This window comes from Camelina sativa, chromosome 4 (genome assembly GCF_030686135.1).
Source record: "Camelina sativa cultivar CO46 ecotype springtype chromosome 4, ASM3068613v1".
NCBI classification, from domain to species: Eukaryota; Viridiplantae; Streptophyta; class Magnoliopsida; order Brassicales; family Brassicaceae; genus Camelina; species Camelina sativa.
The window spans coordinates 16381836-16402217 of record NC_141883.1 but is presented as its reverse complement, the minus strand read 5'-3'; the positions used below and the strand labels follow the sequence as shown (position 1 = coordinate 16402217).

Below are 20382 nucleotides of genomic sequence, written 5' to 3'. Positions count from 1 at the left end.
TACAAAAATTTAAAATCTTAATTAAATAGTTTATTTTGTTATTTTTTAATTTTTAAATTTTTTATAAGTCATAAAATAAAATTAGCTTTCTCACAAGTTCCATCATGCATAATTTTAACAATATATTTATATTATTTAAAATTAACATTAGTTGATACAATAAAAATATTAGTATGATTAGACAAATTGTGAGAGTTGTTAAAAAAAATTAGTATCGTGAAACTTTCACAAACTATATTAGTATATATAATTTTATTATTGATAATACATATATGATATGAAATATAACTACTTAATAAAATTAAATATAATTAATAAGCAATTAAATATGTTTTAAAATATTAATAATTTTGTATTTATTATTTAAGATCAAATGCAAAGAAAAAAAACAAAATAAGTATTCAAATAAAATTATATTAAAACTATTAAGTTACATTAAAAATAAAAATATTATATTGACGAGAAACTCACCAATGGACACACAATATGAGAAAGATGTTCTCAAATTTCTCTACATTAAAAATAATATTATATGATGAAAATCTTAATGAGTCTAATATGTATTGAAAATCTAAAGGGAGAAAAAAACATGCACTCTACTATGCAATCAAAATTTTCTCTATGTGTTGAAATACTTTAATACTATATATAAAAGGAAAACTCAAGTAACACCAAAACAAATGAACCCAAAAAACTAAAATGATCAGTATATTTTTAAAATCACAAAAATAACTATTATTGAGTAAACAAATAAAAACTAATAATTTCCAAATTACTAAAATTGAACAACATTGTAAGCTAAACTCCTAGTTTTATATACGTATACAAAGTAAAAAAAAAAAAAAGGTTCTCTAATAACATTGAGAGCTGTACAATCTATAGTTTCAATGTATTATTTTTGGAACAAAGTCTGAATTCGGAAAGGAAAACCAAACTAGTAGCAGTAATTACAAGTAAAAAATCATCATCGAAATATTCAACTTAAGAAAACCTAAAACCCAAATTTGAACCTTCATCTCCAAGCAATCTAATAAATCTTGAGATTATTCGTAGCATTTGTTACAACACCTGAGAAAAAAGAAAACAAAACCATAAAAGACTAATCTTGAGATTCTTTTACGTTTCTGAACTTGGCGAATCGAAAAACCAAGAGGAGAAGACTTAGAGGAGAAACTGGTAGCAATAAAATCCCCCTTACGAATCCGAACAGGTTCATGAGGTAAAAGGCCAGAGTCAAGAAACCATATATCACAGCTAACTCTTTGTCAATCCTTATCGCTGGATCGCCAAGCATAAGTGCGTCATTTATAATCCAGCGAGTACTTCCAGTTTGATACATACCTGCCATCACCAAAGCTGCCCATCGCTGCACGAAAAGTTACTTTCGATAACTCAAAGTTTATGAAATCGATGAACTCAGATTCTCTCCATGTCATCCTCAGAAAAACAAGCGTTGCTTCATCCCGAAATCTTGTTCAACAGACTCGAGACCACCGGGCTGGATCAAGTTCGTGCGGTCTCTAATTATACTCTGCTCCTTGACTCCTCCACCCCTCGGCTCCATCGATTTATCCTCCGTTATGTCTTTCAAACCTCGCTACACTGCATTTGGCGGGAACGGAATGCTAGACGCCATGGTGAAGCTCCGACTCCACCCTCCAGTCTCCTCCGCTTCATTGACAAAACTATCCGTAATCGACTGCTCGCCTTGTTGACTGTTCCTGGCTACGAGAATGGTCTCCAGTTCTGGTTTCAAACCCAGCCCATCTAAGCTGTTTTTAATACTTTATGTTTTACCTCTCTTTCTATTCTCAGATAAAAAGCTGCATTAAGTTGTAGAACAGTCTTTTTTGGTGAATATAATTTAACATTCATACAAAAAAAAAACAAAACAAAAAACAAAGCACTTCTTTGACTAAGTAAAATTAAAGCCTTTTATTTTTGAAATGGCAAAAGAGTACATTAACTTTAAACCCTTTTAATTTATTGGTAGTAAGTTTTTGCAGTTCATGCAAAGCTTGGTTGTGCCACTAATTTCGAGACTATCTTATAATTAACGTGGATCGGACTAGTAAAATCTATCGTTCCATGAATGACATTATGTGATAACGATTGGCTTAATTTGTAGGTATACCGTACCGACTTGCCACTTTTCTGCTTATATGTGACATTAATTAATTAAATTTGACAAATCAGTATTTGCATTCGCTTTCATGCGATCAGTGTCTATAATCAGTATCGTTTCAATGTATTTTTGAAACAAACTTTGAATTAGAAAAGCAAAACCAGACTTTGTGCCAAAGTCACAGCAATAACTAACAACACCTGTCCTATCAAAAAAAAAACTAACAACACCTGAAAAAAAAACAAAAAAAAACCTAAAAGCCACCAAACAATTATAGCCTGAAAAAAAAAAAATCCCTAAAACATTATATATGAATCTTTATCTCTAAGAATCTAGTTTTGAGATGAACACAGAAAAAAAATCACCACTAAACGATTCAACCCTAAAACCCAATCCTTGTAGTAACTTCATCTCCAAGCAATCTAATCTTGAGATTCTTTAACGTTTGTGAACTTGGCGAATTGTTGAACCAAAAAGAGAAACGGAGGTGAAACAAGTAGACATAAAACTCCTCCGAAGAATCCGAACAAGTTCATGAGGAAAAAGGCCAAAGTCAAGAAACCATATAGCATACCCATCTCTTTGACATTCCTTATGTGATTAATAACCAAGGCAAATTGAATGCCGCAAACAGATACCGGGTAATAATTAGCTGCCATCAGTATAGCCAACATCCCCATTGTCTCACGGAAAGTCACTTTCGATATCTCAAAGTTCTCGTAATCCATGTACTCAGGTTCTCCTATCATCCACAGAGCAATCAGCGTTGCAACCATTAGAATGTTGTATATGATCGCCAAGTTGTTGAAATCTGCTTCGGACGCTATTAATCTGTTACTATATCCCTCTCCTAGCTTCATCATATCTTAAGAAAGGAGACAGATGCGAATTATCTTGAAGAAACTGAAGATAAAGATCAGAACGCAAATCGTATATATATATATATGAATCGGCGAGTTTGTTTTGGAGTCGGTTTCATTAAGCGTGACGTTTTAGGCTTTATTAATTAGGTTTAGGATTTTGCGTTTTTTTGACCAAAAAAAAAAAGAAAAAAAGGATTTGCGTTCAATATTTGCGTTTTCAATAACGTTTATGATTTTGGTTCAATATTCTATTTATTTTTGGTTATGTATAATCTGAAATCATAAAAGATGGTGTGATGATAATGATGAGTTATTTTGGTTTTGTTTAGTTTTTGTGTCAAAAAACTTTGACAAACTTAATTACGGTACATGGATATATATAGGCCCTGTCCATCGCACAATCTAGTGAAACCATTGATTAGGCCATTAGAGCATAGCAATTTAGGGGCATATTTTAGGAAAAAGTTTTAAGGTTTTTTACGTTTTTTTTCACAGGTCTTTTACATTAAAAAAAAATTCTAAGATTTTCTTATAAATTATTTTGTTGGGCTTTCTTTTCACCATATTTTGTGGGATTTAATTCTTTAAATTAATAAAATGTGAAATTAAATATCTTGTTAATAACTTTGTTTAGTAAGATTTTAATTTATTTAATAAAACCCTAAACAACTTCCATCGAAAACTTTGTTTACTTTTAAAAAAACGAAAATAAAGTGTTAAGGAGAAAGATATGTACCTTAAAGGCAGGATTTTGATTAAAAGACTGAATTTTTTTTTTTGATTAATCAAATTATTATTAGCCATTCGTTTAATCGTTTCATAGATAATAAATTCATACAGTTGGTTTTTTTCAATAGTATTGTTCATGAGTGTGCAAAAAAAAAGTTTTAGGGCATAACTTATTAATTTGCATCGGGCATTAAAAATTGTGGAACCGGCACTGTATATATCAATTCTTGGGTTCATCCCTAGGGCAGAACCTCTCTTATTCACTCCCTCTTAATTAAAATGATACAAATTTATAATTAAAGAAACAAAATCTATATCATTCAATTTTAAAGTTATTAATTCTAAATATTATATTATAGTTTTTAATTATAACATCTAAATCCAAATTACTTTTTTATAAACCCAAACCGACATATGATTTTATTTAATTGTTTAATTTAAACCCTACCTACTCTTTTATAAACCCAAATTGAAATACAATTTTGTTTAATTACAAAATCTAAACCCTAACTACTCTTTTATAAACCCAAACCGACATATAATTTTCTTTAATTGTAAAATCTAAACCCTAGCCACTCTTTTATAAACACAAACCGACATATAAATTTGTTTGATTGTGAAATCTAAACCCTAAACCTTAACCACTCCTTCGTAAATCCAAACCGACATATAATTTCGTTTAATTATAAAATCTAAACCCTAACCACTATTTTATAAATCCAAAGCGACATATATTTTCGTTTAATTATAAAATTTAAATCCTAATTAAGAGGAGTGAATCCAAGAATATTTCATATATATTTTTTTTTACCACAGCTAATCTGTAAAGCCTATACCACTTGCTAGACGGGGCTAGGGAATCTTTAGCACGCCATATATATATATATATCAATGTGTAGTGCACAAAAACTTAATCAGGGTTAGGTGTGAAACAGGAGGTCAAAACTGGCTTGACTGGCTCAAGTTTGTAATTACATCCTTTTGCACAGCTAATTTGGCAAGATACTAGTTAAGAAAAGAAAAGGCCAATTGGCTCTTCCATTAGCACTCGTGTTTGGTGATTTTCCATCTTACTATATATAAGTCTTGTTCGATATATATAAATGTAAGTGAGGTATATATCTCGAAATCGAGCATTACCTACAGAGATGAGACTGAAATAGTAATGATATAGACGATCGAGAACATACATAGCTTCTGTTCAAGCTTTAGCTTTCCGCTGTTGGTTCAGTATATTTTATATACAAAGTAAATAGAGGTTCTCTAATAACATCGAGAGCTGTAATATTTATAGTTTCAATGTATTATTTTTGGAACAAACTCTGAATTCGGAAAGCAAAACCAAACAAGTAGCAGTAATTACAAGTAAAAAATCATCACCAAATGATTCAATCCTAAGAACCCCCTAAACCCCAGATTTGAAACTGCATCTCCAGGAAATCGAATTAATCTTGAGAAGAAAAAAAAACTTTATAAAAACCGCAAAAGACTAAAGCCCTAACAATCTAACGGTAGATTGGAATCTTCATCTCCAAGCAATCTAATCTTGAGATTCTTTTACGTTTCTGAACTTGGCGAATCGAAAAACCAAGAGGAGAAGACTTAGAGGAGAAACTGGTAGCAATAAAATCCCCCTTACGAATCCGAACAGGTTCATGAGGTAAAAGGCCAGAGTCAAGAAACCATATATCACAGCTAACTCTTTGTCAATCCTTATCGCTGGATCGCCAAGCATAAGTGCGTCATTTATAATCCAGCGAGTACTTCCAGTTTGATACATACCTGCCATCATGAAAGCTGAAAGCCCCATCGCCGCACGAAAAGTTACTTTCGATAACTCGAAGTTTATGAAGTTGATAAACTCAGATTCTCTCCATTTCATCCTCTGAAAAACTAGCGTTGCGATAACGAGAACGTTGAATATGATCGAGAATTTGTTGAAAGCTGCGTCCGAAGCTATCCATCTGCGAGTCAATCCCACTTGCTTCATCTCGTAAGTTGTTCAACAGATGCGAAATCTTGAAGTAGATATTGATTTTGGAGATAGAGAGAATTTGTTTTTGTTGACAAACCCATCCAAAAAAATCTAGGGATTTTTGTGGTTTTTTATCTTACTTTTTGGTGTGAATTTAAGGGCTTTTCTAAGCCCATTTGTTTATAACATCTGTATGACCTGATTTGACCTGGATCAACCGGTTAATCCCCAATCTCCTTGCGTTTCTCGTTCTGGTTTAATTTGTGTAATCTCTGAACCAAATTTAGTCTTTATTAGGATGGTATGGTAGTACGTTTTAGTAAAACTAGGTTTTGAACCCACGTGGGTTCATTTCATATATTTTGATAAAAATTATATATGATTGATTACGGTAATGAAATATTATCTTATAAAAAAAATTAAAACTAATACTAAGGAAAAAAATTAAATTTCAGATACACAATTTTTTAAAATATAAAAATCAGTTGTGTTATAAAATTAAATCTGATAAAAAAAATCATAAATTTAACTTGACGTCCATGCGAGGCAAATCAAACTGATGACCTCACATATCCTAAACCATTTTCTCTGACTACCAGAAAAACGAAACAATTTTATAATCATGAATTTAATTCGTTTTCATATTTAATTGATCGCTATCACCTATGTTTTCGTGTTTTTTATTCAATGTTTTCTTATTCTTCATATTCTTTCATGTAACTTTCATTATCAAATTTTGTGTTAATTGTCATCGTAACTTTTACCGTTTGGTTATTCGTTATACTTTTTTTCTTCTTCCTCCTTGTCAACTTCTACACATTCTTCCACTGAAAAACCTTTTTTTAGACTACCACACAACTTGTCAACCCATCAAACTCCAAGAACAAAATCATTTCTTTTCTCATAAAATTTGTGAAATTCATGATTACCAGCATAGTCAACACATGCACCCAATTATTGACAATTTTATCCATATACTTATTTAGTTTTAGATCCACGCGTTTAGAAACTTCTCAAACCAAAATTCTTACTGGGTTTATAATATTTTAAAAACATAATAAAATATACTAATAATTATTTATTTAATATGAATAATATGATATATAGAAATATGAGTACACTGTAAGAACATATTAATTATAAATAAATAATATCATTTATATTATATCATCAAATAATATCAACCGTGTCATATTATCAAATAACTGTAACTGTATATAACAGTAACCGCTTGAACCGTAACCGTATTTAAATGTAACCGTTTGTTAAACGGTTCTGGTTAAGGTTACAAAAATTTCTAACCATAACCGATGGTTAATAAACCTTAACTGTGACAACCGTAACACTAGTCATGCCTATGTATAGCTAATAAAACATGTGTATTTGTCGTCCATCTTTCTTCTTTAAACCTCAAAATTTGACTCAAACATCAAATTAAGGTCTTGCGATGTCAATCCTTCTTCCTTAAACCCAAAAATAAAAAATTAATAAAAGAATATCAACTTATCTCTAAAATCATACACAAAAATATGTTTTACAGCTCATAAGAAATAAAAATCACAAATGTAGATAAATAAGATAATTTATGTTTTGCATCAATATTTATAATATTTTAAACTTTTAAAAGGTTTCGAAATATAAAATTTGGACCTTTTAAAATTTTTCAATATTTATAATATTTTAAACTTTAAAATTTAAAAATTATAATATTTAAAAACTTTTTAAAAGCTAAGAACTTTTAAAAGTTTAAATATTTATAATATTTAAACTTTTAAAATTTTTAAATATTATAATATTTTTTTGAAACTGTTTAAAGTTTTAATTTGATCAAATAAAAAACAAGATCAAACCAAATAAAACTTTTAAACTTGGACGCCTGATAAATCAAGCTTTCATGCTCATTCGTTGTTGGAAACATATTAATCTTATTTATACTGGTTTTGAACCATTGTCTAAAAAATTTCTAGCCGATGTGGGATATTGTTCTTAGTTCTTTGATTTCCATAAATTTAAAATTTTTCTTTTTCTAAAAAATTCTGTAAATTTAAAAAATGTTAATGAATGACATGTCAAATCATGATAGGTTGTTTAAAATAATTTTTAATATAGAAAATTCTAGAAATTATATAAAATGTTAATAAGTGATATGTCAAATTTCTATTGGGTTTATGAGCTTGTAGCTCATACTTTTTATTACTATAGATTCCTATTTTTATTACTATAGATTTTCATGTTTGCCTATATGGAGTTTAAGAATATAATTGTGGAAACTTGTGAAGCTGATAAAGAATTGTGTCAAAAAACCTGAAGTATGGTACCAAGAGTCGTGACCATATATCGACAGTAAGTAGAACAAGGGATAGAAAAACTTGAGATAACATTCTCGAAATTAGTGGCACAACCAAGCTTTGCATGAACTGCAAAAACTTACTACCAACAAAAGGGTTTAAAGTTAATGTACTCGTTTGCCATTTCAAAAATAAAAGGCTTTAATTTTACTTAGTCAAAGACGTGCTTTGTTTTTTTCACCATAGCTAATCTCACTTTTCATAAGTATAATTCGATTTAGACTTAAAATATAGCCAAGACTCGAGCCCACCGGGCTGGATCAAGTTCGTGCGGTCTCTAATTATACTGATCAAACTATCTTATAATTAACGTGGATCGGACAAGTAAAATCTATCGTTCCATGAATTTTTGAAACAAACTTTGAATTGGAAACGCAAAAACCAAACTTAGTGGCAAACTCGTAGCAATAATTACAACTCCAAAACTAAAATAACTCATCCACCAAACGATTATATATCCTAATTAAAAGAAAAAAAAACAAAAGTATCCAGACTTAGACCTTCATATCCAAGCAAAATAATTTTGAGAATACTCAATAGCAATAATTACAACACCTGAAAACTAAAAATCACCACAAAATAATTAAACCCTATAAATGAAGGTGTGTCTCTGTACACTCGTTGACATTATATTATGTATTTAATTGTCTTAAGTTTATTGTTTTAGGAGCACTTCTTGATGACCAAATTTGTTATATCGTGTTCTTCTTCTTTTCTATACACTTTGTTAACAGCTCTTTATATACTACACGTCCATAAATGACGTTTAGTTTATTGTAAGACTAAGTAATTATGGATTGCGATCTATGTTCATTTTAAAGACTGATCCATGCATGTGTTTTAACATGATCATCTACAACATACTCTGCTTATATTTATCATATGTTGAAGATTTTGACAAGTATGCCATGTTAGATTCTACGAGGTAAAGGCATTATTTCCTTTGTGTCTTGAAGTGTATGCTCTTGTACAATGTTAATATGTTTTTGTATGTGTTTGCTCTATTTGCTTAAGGTTTATGCTCTTCTTCACAGGTTCAGGGGAATGCCATTACGTGATAACGATTGGCTTAATTTGTAGGTATACCGTACCGACTTGCCACTTTTCTGCTTATAGAGATATATCTGACATGAATTAATTTTGACAAATCGGTATTTGCATTCGCTTTCATGCGATCAATGTCTATAATCAGTATCGTTTCAATGTATTTTTGTAACAAACTTTGAATTCGAAAAGCAAAACCAGACTTTTTGCCAAAGTCATAGCAATAACTAACAACGCCTCAAGAAAGAAGACAAAAAAACTAAAAGCCACCACCAAACAATTATAGCCTGAAAAAGAAAAAACCCCTAACAACATTATATATGAATCTTAATCTATAAGAATCTAGTTTTGAGATGAACACACACACAAAAAATCACCACTAAAAGGCTAAAACCCAATCCTTGTAGTAGCTTCATCTCCAAGCAATCTAATCTTGAGATTCTTTAACGTTTCTGAACTTGGCGAATTGTTGAACCAAAAAGAGAAACGGAGGTGAAACAAGTAGACACAAAACTCCTCCGAACTCCTCCGAAGAATCCGAACAAGTTCATGAGGAAAAAGGCCAAAGTCAAGAAACCATGTAGCAACCCCATCTCTTTGACAAACCTTATGTGATTAATGACCCCGATAACCAAGGCAAATAGAACCTGAACAGATACCGCGTAATATAAGGTTGCCATCATTATAGCCAAAATCCTCATTGTCTCACGGAAACTCGCTTTCGATATCTCAAAGTTCTCGTAATCCACAGGCTCTCCTATCATCCAGAGAGCAATCAGCGTTGCAACTATGAGAATGTTGTCTATGATCGCCAAGTTGTTAAAATCTGCTTCGGACGCTATTAATCTGTTACTATATCCCACGTCTAGTTTCATCGTTTCTTAAGAAAGGAGACAGATGCGAGAATTATCTTGAAGAAACTGAAGATAAAGATTAGAACCCAAATCGTATATATGAATCGGCGAGTTTGTTTTGGTGTCGGTTTTATTAAGCGTAACGTTTTAGGCTTTATTAATTAGGTTTAGGATTTTGGTTCAATATTTGTGTTTCCAATAACGTTTAGGATTTTGGATTTTGGTTCAATATTTTATTTATTTTTTGTTATGTATAATCTGAAATCATAAAAGATATGTGATGATGATAATGATGAGTTATATTTTGGTTTTGTTTATTTTTTTTTAAAACTTTGATGAGTTTAATGATTAAACTATTACAACTCAATATCAATTCATGACAAACTTAGTTACGGTACATGGATATACGTACTTTTTTTTTTTTTTTCACCACAGCTAATTTCCCTTGGGCCCGTTTGAAAGTAAAGCTAGCCTACCACTTGCTGGACGGGGCTAGGGAATATGTAGTGCACAAACTTAATCAGGGTGCACTCAGGTTTCAGGGCCGGCTCTAGGACTCAGGTTTGTAATTAATTACATCTTTTTTGCACAATAGCTAATTTGACAAGATAATAGTGAAGAAAAGAATCTAATACACTGATGGCTAAGCAGAGGCCAATATTGGCTCTTCCATTAGCACTCGTGTTAGGTGATTTTCCATCTTACCATAATTAAGTCTTGTTCGACATACAAATGTAACGGAGGTATCTTGAAATCGAGCATTAGCTACAGAGATGAGACTGAAATAGTAATGATATACACGACCGAGCTTTTTACCTATTTTATTTTCTGAGACGATGAGATTCATACGAGAACATACACATAGCTTCTATTCAGTATATTTTATATACGTACAAAGTAAAAAAAAAAAAAAAAAAAAAAAAAGTTCTCCAATAACATGGAGAACTGTAATATCTATAGTTTCAGTCTATTATTTTTGGAACAAACTCAGAATTCCGAAAGCAAAAGCAGTAATTACAAGTAAAAAAATCACCGAAAGATTCAACTTAAGAAAACCTAAAACCCTAATTTGAACCTTCATCTCCAAGTAATCTAATAAATCTTGAGATTATTCGTAGCATTTGTTACAACACCTAATAGAAAGAAAAAACCTAACAATCTAAAGGTAAAAATCATATATAGGTTGGAATCTTCATCTCCAAGCAATCTAATCTTGAGATTCTTTTACGTTTCTGAACTTGGCGAATCGAAAAACCAAGAGGAGAAGACTTAGAGGAGAAACTGGTAGCAATAAAATCCCCCTTACGAATCCGAACAGGTTCATGAGGTAAAAGGCGAGAGTCAAGAAACCATATATCACAGCTAACTCTTTGTCAATCCTTATCGCTGGATCGCCAAGCATAAGTGCGTCATTTAGAATATGTGAGTTTAAGGAAAGGGTTGACTTTTCTCTCTTGTTGACTTTTCTCTCTCGACCACGCGATCCTGTTCTTTCTCCAACCACCTTCGCCAATCTCGGTGTCGGTCCTCGTCGCCCCTCATGGGCAAAAACAAAACTAAGAAAAAGCCCCATCGCAATGCCCCACTGGGTCCGCAACCTCTTTCTCCTCCCCTCGCACCCATACCCCGCCTGAATCTCCAAAATCAGTTGGGGAGGTGTCTATATGTTCTCCTTCTAATGCGTTGCCTGCATCTCCAGAGATGTCAGCTAACACAATTCGCCCCGACACGAATCATGTCCCCCCTGCAGTGACAGAAAATGTGTCGCCCAAAAACCCTAGATCCCCAATTGAAAAATCGGGAGCTACACCAGCCAGTGAGATGGCAGTTGTACCTCAATCCGAAACCTCCGGAGCAAATGTGGAGAAGGTTGAAACCTCTACTCTACCATTAGCTAATCCCACAAGCCGTATGCTTTTTGAAGAGCACCCTTGGAAAGATCTCATAAAGGATAAATCCAGTCCTCTTCAGAAAAAAGGTACACCTTTCACACTTGACTCCGGCGAGGAGTGTGTGACCATTCCTAACTCGGTTATTGAGAAGAACAAGAAAGCCTGGGATAGCTTTATCCTAGGGCAATTCTATGAAGAACCACCTTCCAGGGGAGCGGTTCATGCCATCGTAAATGGTATATGGAGTAGACAGCGACGAGATATCACTGTTTCCAAAATGGAAGGGCATTCTTTTCTCTTCAAGGTCCCCTGCCCAAAAGCGAGAAGGAGAATCCTAAGCCAGTTTCTGTGGCAAGTTGATGGTCAGACAATGTTTGTTGCGAAGTGGTCTCCTGATGTCACTCCAAAGAAACCGGAGCTATCTCTCGTACCAGTGTAGCTTGATTTTCATGGTGTCCCGCTGGAATTTTTTAACCGAGAGGGCCTCGAACACATTGCAGGATTGGTGGGACATCCAGTGTGTCTCCATCCGCATACAGAGAAACTCATAAATATTGAAGTGGCAAAAGTGTATACGGTCATAGACCCTCATAAACCACTCCCGCAAGCCGTAAATGCAAGGTTTGAGTCTGGTCAAATTTAGCGAATCAGAGTATCTAGTCCATGGCTTCCATCTGTATGTTCCCATTGCAAAAGGGTAGGTCACACGGTATCTCGCTGTACTTCTGCGCCTCCTCTTTGCAACCACTGCGGGTCGGTGAAACATTCTGGAGATTCCTGTCCCAGAGCCAAGAAAGACAAGAGGCAAGGCAAAGCTCCTATTCAAAGCCAGTTGCCGATTGTTGAGAATTGCCTCGCAGAGTCATCTCCAACAAAGCACATTCCTCCTCACCCCTCGAAGACACTTAGTATCTCTAACAGGCCTGTAAGAGAAGCACTTGTACAGGGTGAAGCAAGTAACAAAGGGAACAATGAGGTGCTCTGGAAATCAACCCAAGGCTCCTCCAAAGCCTATGATTTGAACGTTGGTGATGGTAAGTTATGCGTGGACCTCATTACAAATCTTTTTTCACACCGACCTTTGGATAGGAACCTAGAGGACTCTCAAGATATCTCCTCTGAGCCTGATAGTATCTCCGGTGACGAAGATAATCCTGAAGCAGAGTCCGACAGATTCATCAGAGTCATCTCAAAGAAGCTGTTGAAAAAGAAGAATTCAAAGGAAAGGGCTAGAGGCCCTTTATCCCTCTAATCCCATATCCTTCCTATGGATATTTTTTGTCGTAATGTAAGAGGTCTTAATGACTGTGTAAAGCGGAGATCTTTTCGGCGTTGGATAAGGCTACATAAGCCTCTTTTTGGTGGGATTCTTGAAACCCATGTCAGTCCTGACAAAGCACAGCGTATATTATCTTCTGTGGTTGCAGGATGGACCTATGCGGATAATTATGAGTTTTCATATCTTGGGAAGATCTGGGTAGTTTGGCACCCTTCGGTGAAGGTGCAAATTTTGTCTAAATCCCTTCAGATGATAGTATGTCTGGTAAAGCTCCCTTTTGTCTCAACGGAGCTGGTAGTATCGGTTGTATATGCCTCATCCACTTGTAGCGAAGAAAGGAAACTACTGTGGAAAGAGAGAGAGGACTTTTCTGCCTCATCGGTTACTCTGAGCAAGCCATGGATGGTGATTGGAGATTTCAACCAAATTCTTTATCAACATGAGCATTCTATCACAACCGGTGGTACGTCTACAAGAGGAATGCGTGATCTAACTCACTGTCTAGTATCCTCAAATCTGTCAAATCTCCCTTACTGTGGTAATACGTTCACCTGGAGCAACAAACATGACATAGGCCACATTGCAAAGAAACCGGATCGTATTATTGTCAATGATGATTGGCTCCAGACTTTCCCAATCTCTTTTGGAGTATTTGGTGAACCTGGTTTCTCAGACCACAGTCCATGCTGCGTGTTCTTGGAATCTGAAAAACCAAAGCAGAAGACTTCGTTCAAGTTTTTAACCCTCCTGAACAAAAACCCAGAGTTTTCGCCTTTAATCAAATTATGGTGGAATGATCTCGCCTTTGACTGCTCCAAGATGTTGAAGCTCTCTAAAAAACTCAAGGACTTAAAGGGTGTTACTAAAGCCTTCGCCAAGGATAACTACTCTGAGATAGAGAAGCGTGTGCGGGAGGCCTATGAAGAACGGCTCTCCTGTCAAAGAACTCTTTTGAGTGCTCCCTCTCTGCAGGCGAGTGAAAGGGAAAAGGCAGCCCTCAAGCATTGGTCTATGTTAGCTCAAGCTGAGGAATCCTACCTCCGACAAAAAGCAAGAATTTGTTGGCTCGAGGAAGGAGATAAAAACACAAACTTCTTCTACAGAACCATCCGTACTCGTTAGGTACAAAACCAGATACTATATCTGTTTGATGGTAATGATCAGTTTGTGGACTCAAAGCAGGGGATTCAGAAGGATGCGGTGGAGCATTTTAAAGACTTTATAGGATCTCCCTCTTCAGCAAGGCCTCCCTCGGTTGAAGACCTGGCATGTATCATAACTCAAAGATGCTCCGCTTCTGCACTTCAAGTTTTATCCACCCCCTTCACCCCGGAGGAAATCAAGCTAGCGGTCTTTTCTCTCCCAAAAAACAAAGCACCAGGTCCCGACGGATACTGTGTGGAGTTCTTCATTGTACAATGGAAGACTGTGGGATCAGACTTAACGGCTGCAGTCCTAGAGTTCTATAATTCAGGCAAGATACTGAAACAATGGAACTCTACGTTGTTGACGCTCATTCCAAAGACGCCCAATGTTTCAAAAATGGCTGAGCTCCGTCCCATTGCATGCTGCAACACAATCTATAAGGTTGTTTCAAAGCTTCTGACAAACAGACTTAAAGGTGTTTTGCCCGATCTTATTGCAAATACGCAATCAGCTTTCATCCCAGGTCGTCTTCTAGTGGAGAATGTACTACTGGCAACAGAACTAATTCAGGGCTACAACCACAAAAACGTTTCACCAAGGGGCATGTTGAAGGTGGATTTAAAGAAGGCATTTGATTCGGTACATTGGGATTTCATTATAAATGTCTTAAGGGTCATGGAGTTTCCTCCTCATTTCATCAAGCTGATCAAGGAATGCATCACAACACCAAGTTTCTCTGTCTCAATAAATGGTGAATCATGTGGTTACTTCAAGGGAGCTAAAGGTTTAAGACAGGGAGACTCTATCTCGCCTTATCTATTCACTTTGGCCATGGAGGTTCTCTCTCAAATGCTAAATCAGAGTTACAACAGCGGGTACATTGGTCACCACCCAGCAGCAGAGAACCCTCAGGTATCGCATTTAGCTTTTGCTGATGATATTATGATCTTCTTTGATGGGCAAATCGATTCTCTTGACAAAATTGCCAAGGTCCTTGACGAGTTCTCTGAGATGTCGGGTCTTCACATCAACAAAGACAATACTGAATTGTTCACCGCGGGAGTGAACCAACTTGAAAATGATAGGATTGCCTCTTTCGGTTTCAAGATAGGTTCATTACCCATTCGTTACCTGGGCCTCCCTCTCATGCATAGAAAGCTCCGGATTGCAGAATACAGACATCTACTAGACAAGTTAACAGCCAGATTCTCTAACTGGTCTGCTCGAGCTCTGTCTTACGCAGGAAGAAAAGAGTTAATCTCGTCTGTAACTTATGGTTCCTTCAACTTCTGGGCTTCTGCTTTTATTCTACCAAAGGGATGTTTGCGGAATATTGAGCAACTTTGTGCCAGGTTTTTGTGGTCAGGAGATATAACAAAGCCAACACACGCAAAAGTGGCTTGGAAAACTTTATGTCTACCCAAAGAAGAAGGGGGGTTGGGCTTTAGACGTTTATCCACCTGGAACAAGACTCTTTGTTTGAAGCTTATTTGGCGAATCTTCTCAGCGGATGACTCCTTATGGGCAAAATGGATAAGAAATAACAAAGTAAAAGATGAAATTTTCTGGTCAATTGATGAGAAGAAACACCTCTCTTGGACATGGAAGGCTCTGTTGCACCTCCGACCTCTTGCCAATCTCTTCATCAAGTGTGATGTGGGTAATGGTGAACTGGTAAGCTTCTGGTTTGATAAGTGGACCCCCTTGGGTCAACTCATTCAGTTTCTAGGTCCCTCGGGTCCCGCCCGTACAGGAATTCCTCTACAGAGTAGTGTGGCTCGAGCTTGTTCTCCAAATGGGTGGCTCCTGCGCCCAGCAAGATCACCACAAGTCGAACAACTTCACATCCTTCTCACCACTATTCAACCACCATCCCAATCCTCGGATCAAGACATTTTCCTTTGGAGTACAAATGGTGAAGACTCAAACACTTTCAGCACAAAGAAAACATGGGAAGCCGTAAGGGAAAGACAAGACCCGCAAACTTGGACAAAGCATGTATGGTACAAGGGTGCTGTTCCAAGACATGCGTTCATGATGTGGCTCACACTCTTAAATCGACTTTCCACTCGATCTAGACTTTCAACTTGAGGAATGCAAATTGACCCTGCTTGCTGCAACTGCGGACTCTACCCTGAAACTTGAGATCATCTATTTCTGCACTGTGATTTTAGTGAAGAGATTTGGCTGCAGACTACAAGACGTCTAGGATACAATCCTTTCGTTTTCCATACCTGGGATGCGTTCATCTCTTGGTTGGATGCTTCTGACGCTACATCTACGCCAACTCTCCGCAGGTTAGTATCACAAGCAGTGATATACACCATCTGGATAGAGAGAAACAATCGGCTTCACAATACCACCACAACTCCACCGCGTATACTCTTTAAGGCGCTGGACAGACAGATCAGAGACGCAATTCTGGGCAAGAGTCACAAGAAAAACTTCAAAACACTCTTGCGTGATTGGCTGACCTTCGCTTAATTATGGCTTTGGTCAATGTTTTCTCCAAGATAGAACTTGTTTTTTAATTTTTTTTGGGCAATCTCTATCTTCATGTATTCAAAGATATTGTACTCTGTACAATTTATTTTCTTTAATGAAAATTCACAGTTTTGCAAAAAAAAAAAAAAAAGTGTGTCATTTATAATCCAGCGAGAACTTCCAGTTTTATACATACCTGCCATCACCAAAGCTGAAAGCCCCATCGCCGCACGAAAATTTACTTTCGATAACTCGAAGTTTATGAAGTCGATGAACTCAGATACTCTCCATGTCATCCTCAGAAAAACCAGCGTTGCGATAACGAGAACGTTGAATATGATCGAGAATTTGTTGAAAGCTGCGTCCGAAGCTATCCATCTGCGAGTCAATCCCACTTGCTTCATCTCGTACGTTGTTCAACAGATGCGAAATCTTGAACAAGATATTGATTTTGGAGATGAACAAATTTGTTTCTGTTGACAAAACCCTTATCCAAAAAAATTACCGAGTTTTGTGGTTTTTATCTTGCTTTTTGGTGTCGGTTTAAGGGCATGCAACGTTAGGGCTTTTCTAAGCCCATTTGTTTTTAACATCTGTATGACCTGATTTGACCCGGATCAACCGGTTAAATCTATCGTTCCATGAATTTTTGAAACAAACTCTGAATTGGAAACGCAAACCCAAACTTAGTGGCAAACTCATAGCAAGAATTAGAACTCCAAAACTAAAATAACTCATCCACCAAATGATTATATATCCTAACTGAAAGATAAAAAATAAAACACAAGTATCCAGACTTAAACCTTCATATCCAAGCAAAATAATTTTGAGAATACTCAATAGCAATAATTACAACACCTGAAAACTAAAAATCACCACTAAACAATTCAAACCCTAAAAAAAAAAACTAAAACCCAATCTTTGTAGCTTCATCTCCAAGCAATCTAATCTTGAGATTCCTTTACGTTTCTTCTTAACTTGAGGAATTGTTGAACCAAGAAGAGAAACGGAGGAGAAACAGGTAAACATAAAAATCCCCAGAAGAATCCCAACTGGCTCATGAGAAAACAGGCCAAAGCCAAGAAACTACATAACATAGCTATCTCTTTGTCAGTTCTTTTGATATCAACGGTCTTATCGCCCGACAAAGCAGCGTCAAACGATGCATATTTGTAGCAAAAAGGTCTACACAGAAAAGCAAATATGATCTTAGCGAAAAGCCCCATCGTCTCACGGAAAGTTACTTCAGATAACTCAAAGTTGTAGAAACCGATCATCTCAAGTTTTCCCGTTCGACCAAGTACCATATACCGCAGTGAAATCAGCGTTGCAACAAGGATAAAGTCGTATTTGATCACGAATTTTATGAAATCTTTGTCCGACGGAATCAATCTGTGACTAAATCCTACTTGCTTCATCGTTTCTTGACAGAGAAGAAAGATGAGTTAAAACCAAATCAGGAAAAGAAAACGCAGAGGTTTTTATTATATATATAAAGAGATCATTAAGAGATCGTAGCCCTTGATAAGTTTTAATCGGCGGTTTATTAAAAGGAAGCTTCACGTATCGGTTTTGGTGTCGGTTTAAGCGCAATACATATTGGCTTTTCTACTGTAGGGCTTGAATTAGACCCGGTCCATAACTTTTCTTTTTTCAATTTGTCAAACTATTCTCGTCAAAAAGTCACTACAGAAGAGACAGTCTAAAAACCAAAGAACGGTTACAATAGCGAGGTCAAAATTTACAAAAACAAACTAAAAGCAAAGGACAAACTCAAGGCATATCCTGTAAAATTTGGGACCCAAAACACCACAACTTTTCGTTATGGATTTTATAGATAAATTTAAAAATTGAGATCAAATTTTAAAATTTTAGAAACATGAGGCCTAGTTTTGCAATAACAAATAGATAAATTTAAAAATTGAGACCAAATCTTAAATTTCATAAAATTGTGGCCTATTTTTGCATTTAACAAATTTTTTTGGGGCCAAATTTTGTCATAAAAAATCTCAAAATTTTTTGAGACCAAATACCAATGTTTCTTAGAAATGTGTAAAGGGCCGGTGGTGAACAAATTCTGAAAGAAATTAAGAGAAATACCAAATTTTTCACTAAACTCCGTCTCAGGATTCCAAAGAGAGCTATAAGTGCAATTTAGTCAATCTGTAACTTTTGCGCGGATTAACCAATCTAATTAACCCTTAACTTCTGTGCGGATTAACCATCAAGATTAATCGATGGAGCATGTTTTATGAAGCAAACATAAGAAACAATGCATAAATCGGCAAAGGCTAAAGATTTTTTCAGAAAAACCTAAGAAGCCCAACAAGGTGAAGCCCAATCCCAGAGTTTGAAAGGAAAGAGGGGATGTGGTGAAGTCGAATATAATGTAGACCCAATCATGTATCTTCTGTGATTTTCATTTGTATGCTAGTGTTAAATTCAGAGTCTAGTTTGGTAAATATTAGTGACATTTATAGTAAACTAGGTAGAATTGTAGTAGGAAAAACAAAAACAAAACAAAATTTTTTTCAATAAATTAAAAAGATTCTTTTGAAAAAAATGTAAGGTAGGCATTTATACATCCAAAATAGAATATATTTAGATGTGTAATATTGAAACTTTGTAGCTTATTATACATGTAACTCTATGTATGTCAAGTTTTAGCCACATATTCAATAGTTTGGCTCATACGTTAACATGAGCCAGGCTAGATCTAGGGTTTGTGGTCTTTCGAACAGCTAATTTGAAAAAGTACTTATGAAAAGAATCTACAGTACTTCAAACTAAGTTCGAGAGACTGGCTCTTACTTCGTATAATGGTTAACTATTTCCAATTTTGAATCCTTCCATAAAGACTTATCTTATTCGATATATCAATGTTAGTGTGATAGCCCCCGACTATCGAGAATTGCGACATAGATTTGAGCCTGAAATATTCACTTTTACCTTTTATTATGTTTTGTTCAAACTCGAGCTTTGTTTTGTTTGTTTCAGTATATTTATCATACAGAGAAAAAAAAAAAAAAGCTTGCAAAAATCTGTATTTTTGCTCTCTGATAAACATGGAGTAGTGAAAACTATAAATTGGAATAAACTAGAATTGGAAAAGCAAAGTAATTACAACAGATGAAAAAAAGAAGACTTCTAATTAAAGATCACCACCAAACGATTTAACCCTAAAACCAAGGTTTAAGTCTTCATCTCCAAGCCATCTAGTCTTGAGATTACTCAACGCAATACCTGAAAATCCAAACAATTCAGCCCTAAAAGGCTAAAACCAATCCGTGTGGTTTAATCTTCATCTCCAAGTAATCTAATCTCGAGATTTTATAACGTTTCTTCGCTTGATGAATTTGTTGAACCAAGAAGAAAAACGGAGGAGAAACAGGTAGACACAAAACTCCCCCGAAGAATCCGAACAGGTTCAGGAGCAACAAGACCAAAGCCAAGAAACCACATAACATAGCCATCTCTTTGTCAATCCTTTTGATATCAATGGTCTTATCGTCCGACGACAAAGTAGGGTCGAATGATGCATATATGATTCTGTTAACAGGTAAATACCAATTAAAACTTGTCATCATGATAGCCAGATGCCTCATCGTCTCACGATAAGTTGCTTTCGAGATCTGGAAGGTGT

At 35.3% G+C, this 20382-nt stretch overlaps 2 protein-coding genes and 1 pseudogene across 2 annotated transcripts; 1 reads left to right on the top strand and 2 right to left on the bottom strand.

Annotated features, from left to right (window-relative positions):
* Positions 1-5178: 5178 nt before the first annotated feature.
* Positions 5179-5715, bottom strand: LOC104783769 (uncharacterized; annotated as a pseudogene).
* Positions 5716-9527: 3812 nt separating this feature from the next.
* On the bottom strand, positions 9528-9959 carry LOC147945820 (uncharacterized). The gene has a single exon (XM_087509379.1). The coding sequence runs from the start codon at positions 9957-9959 to the stop codon at positions 9528-9530; it is 432 nt and encodes a 143-aa protein (XP_087365505.1).
* A 3138-nt stretch (positions 9960-13097) lies between these two features.
* Positions 13098-16739, top strand: LOC147945819 (uncharacterized). Its single transcript, XM_087509378.1, has 3 exons — positions 13098-14159; positions 14274-16258; positions 16430-16739. Exons 1-3 carry the CDS (start codon positions 13098-13100, stop codon positions 16737-16739), a joined length of 3357 nt encoding a protein of 1118 aa, XP_087365504.1.
* The last annotated feature ends 3643 nt before the right edge of the window (positions 16740-20382 follow it).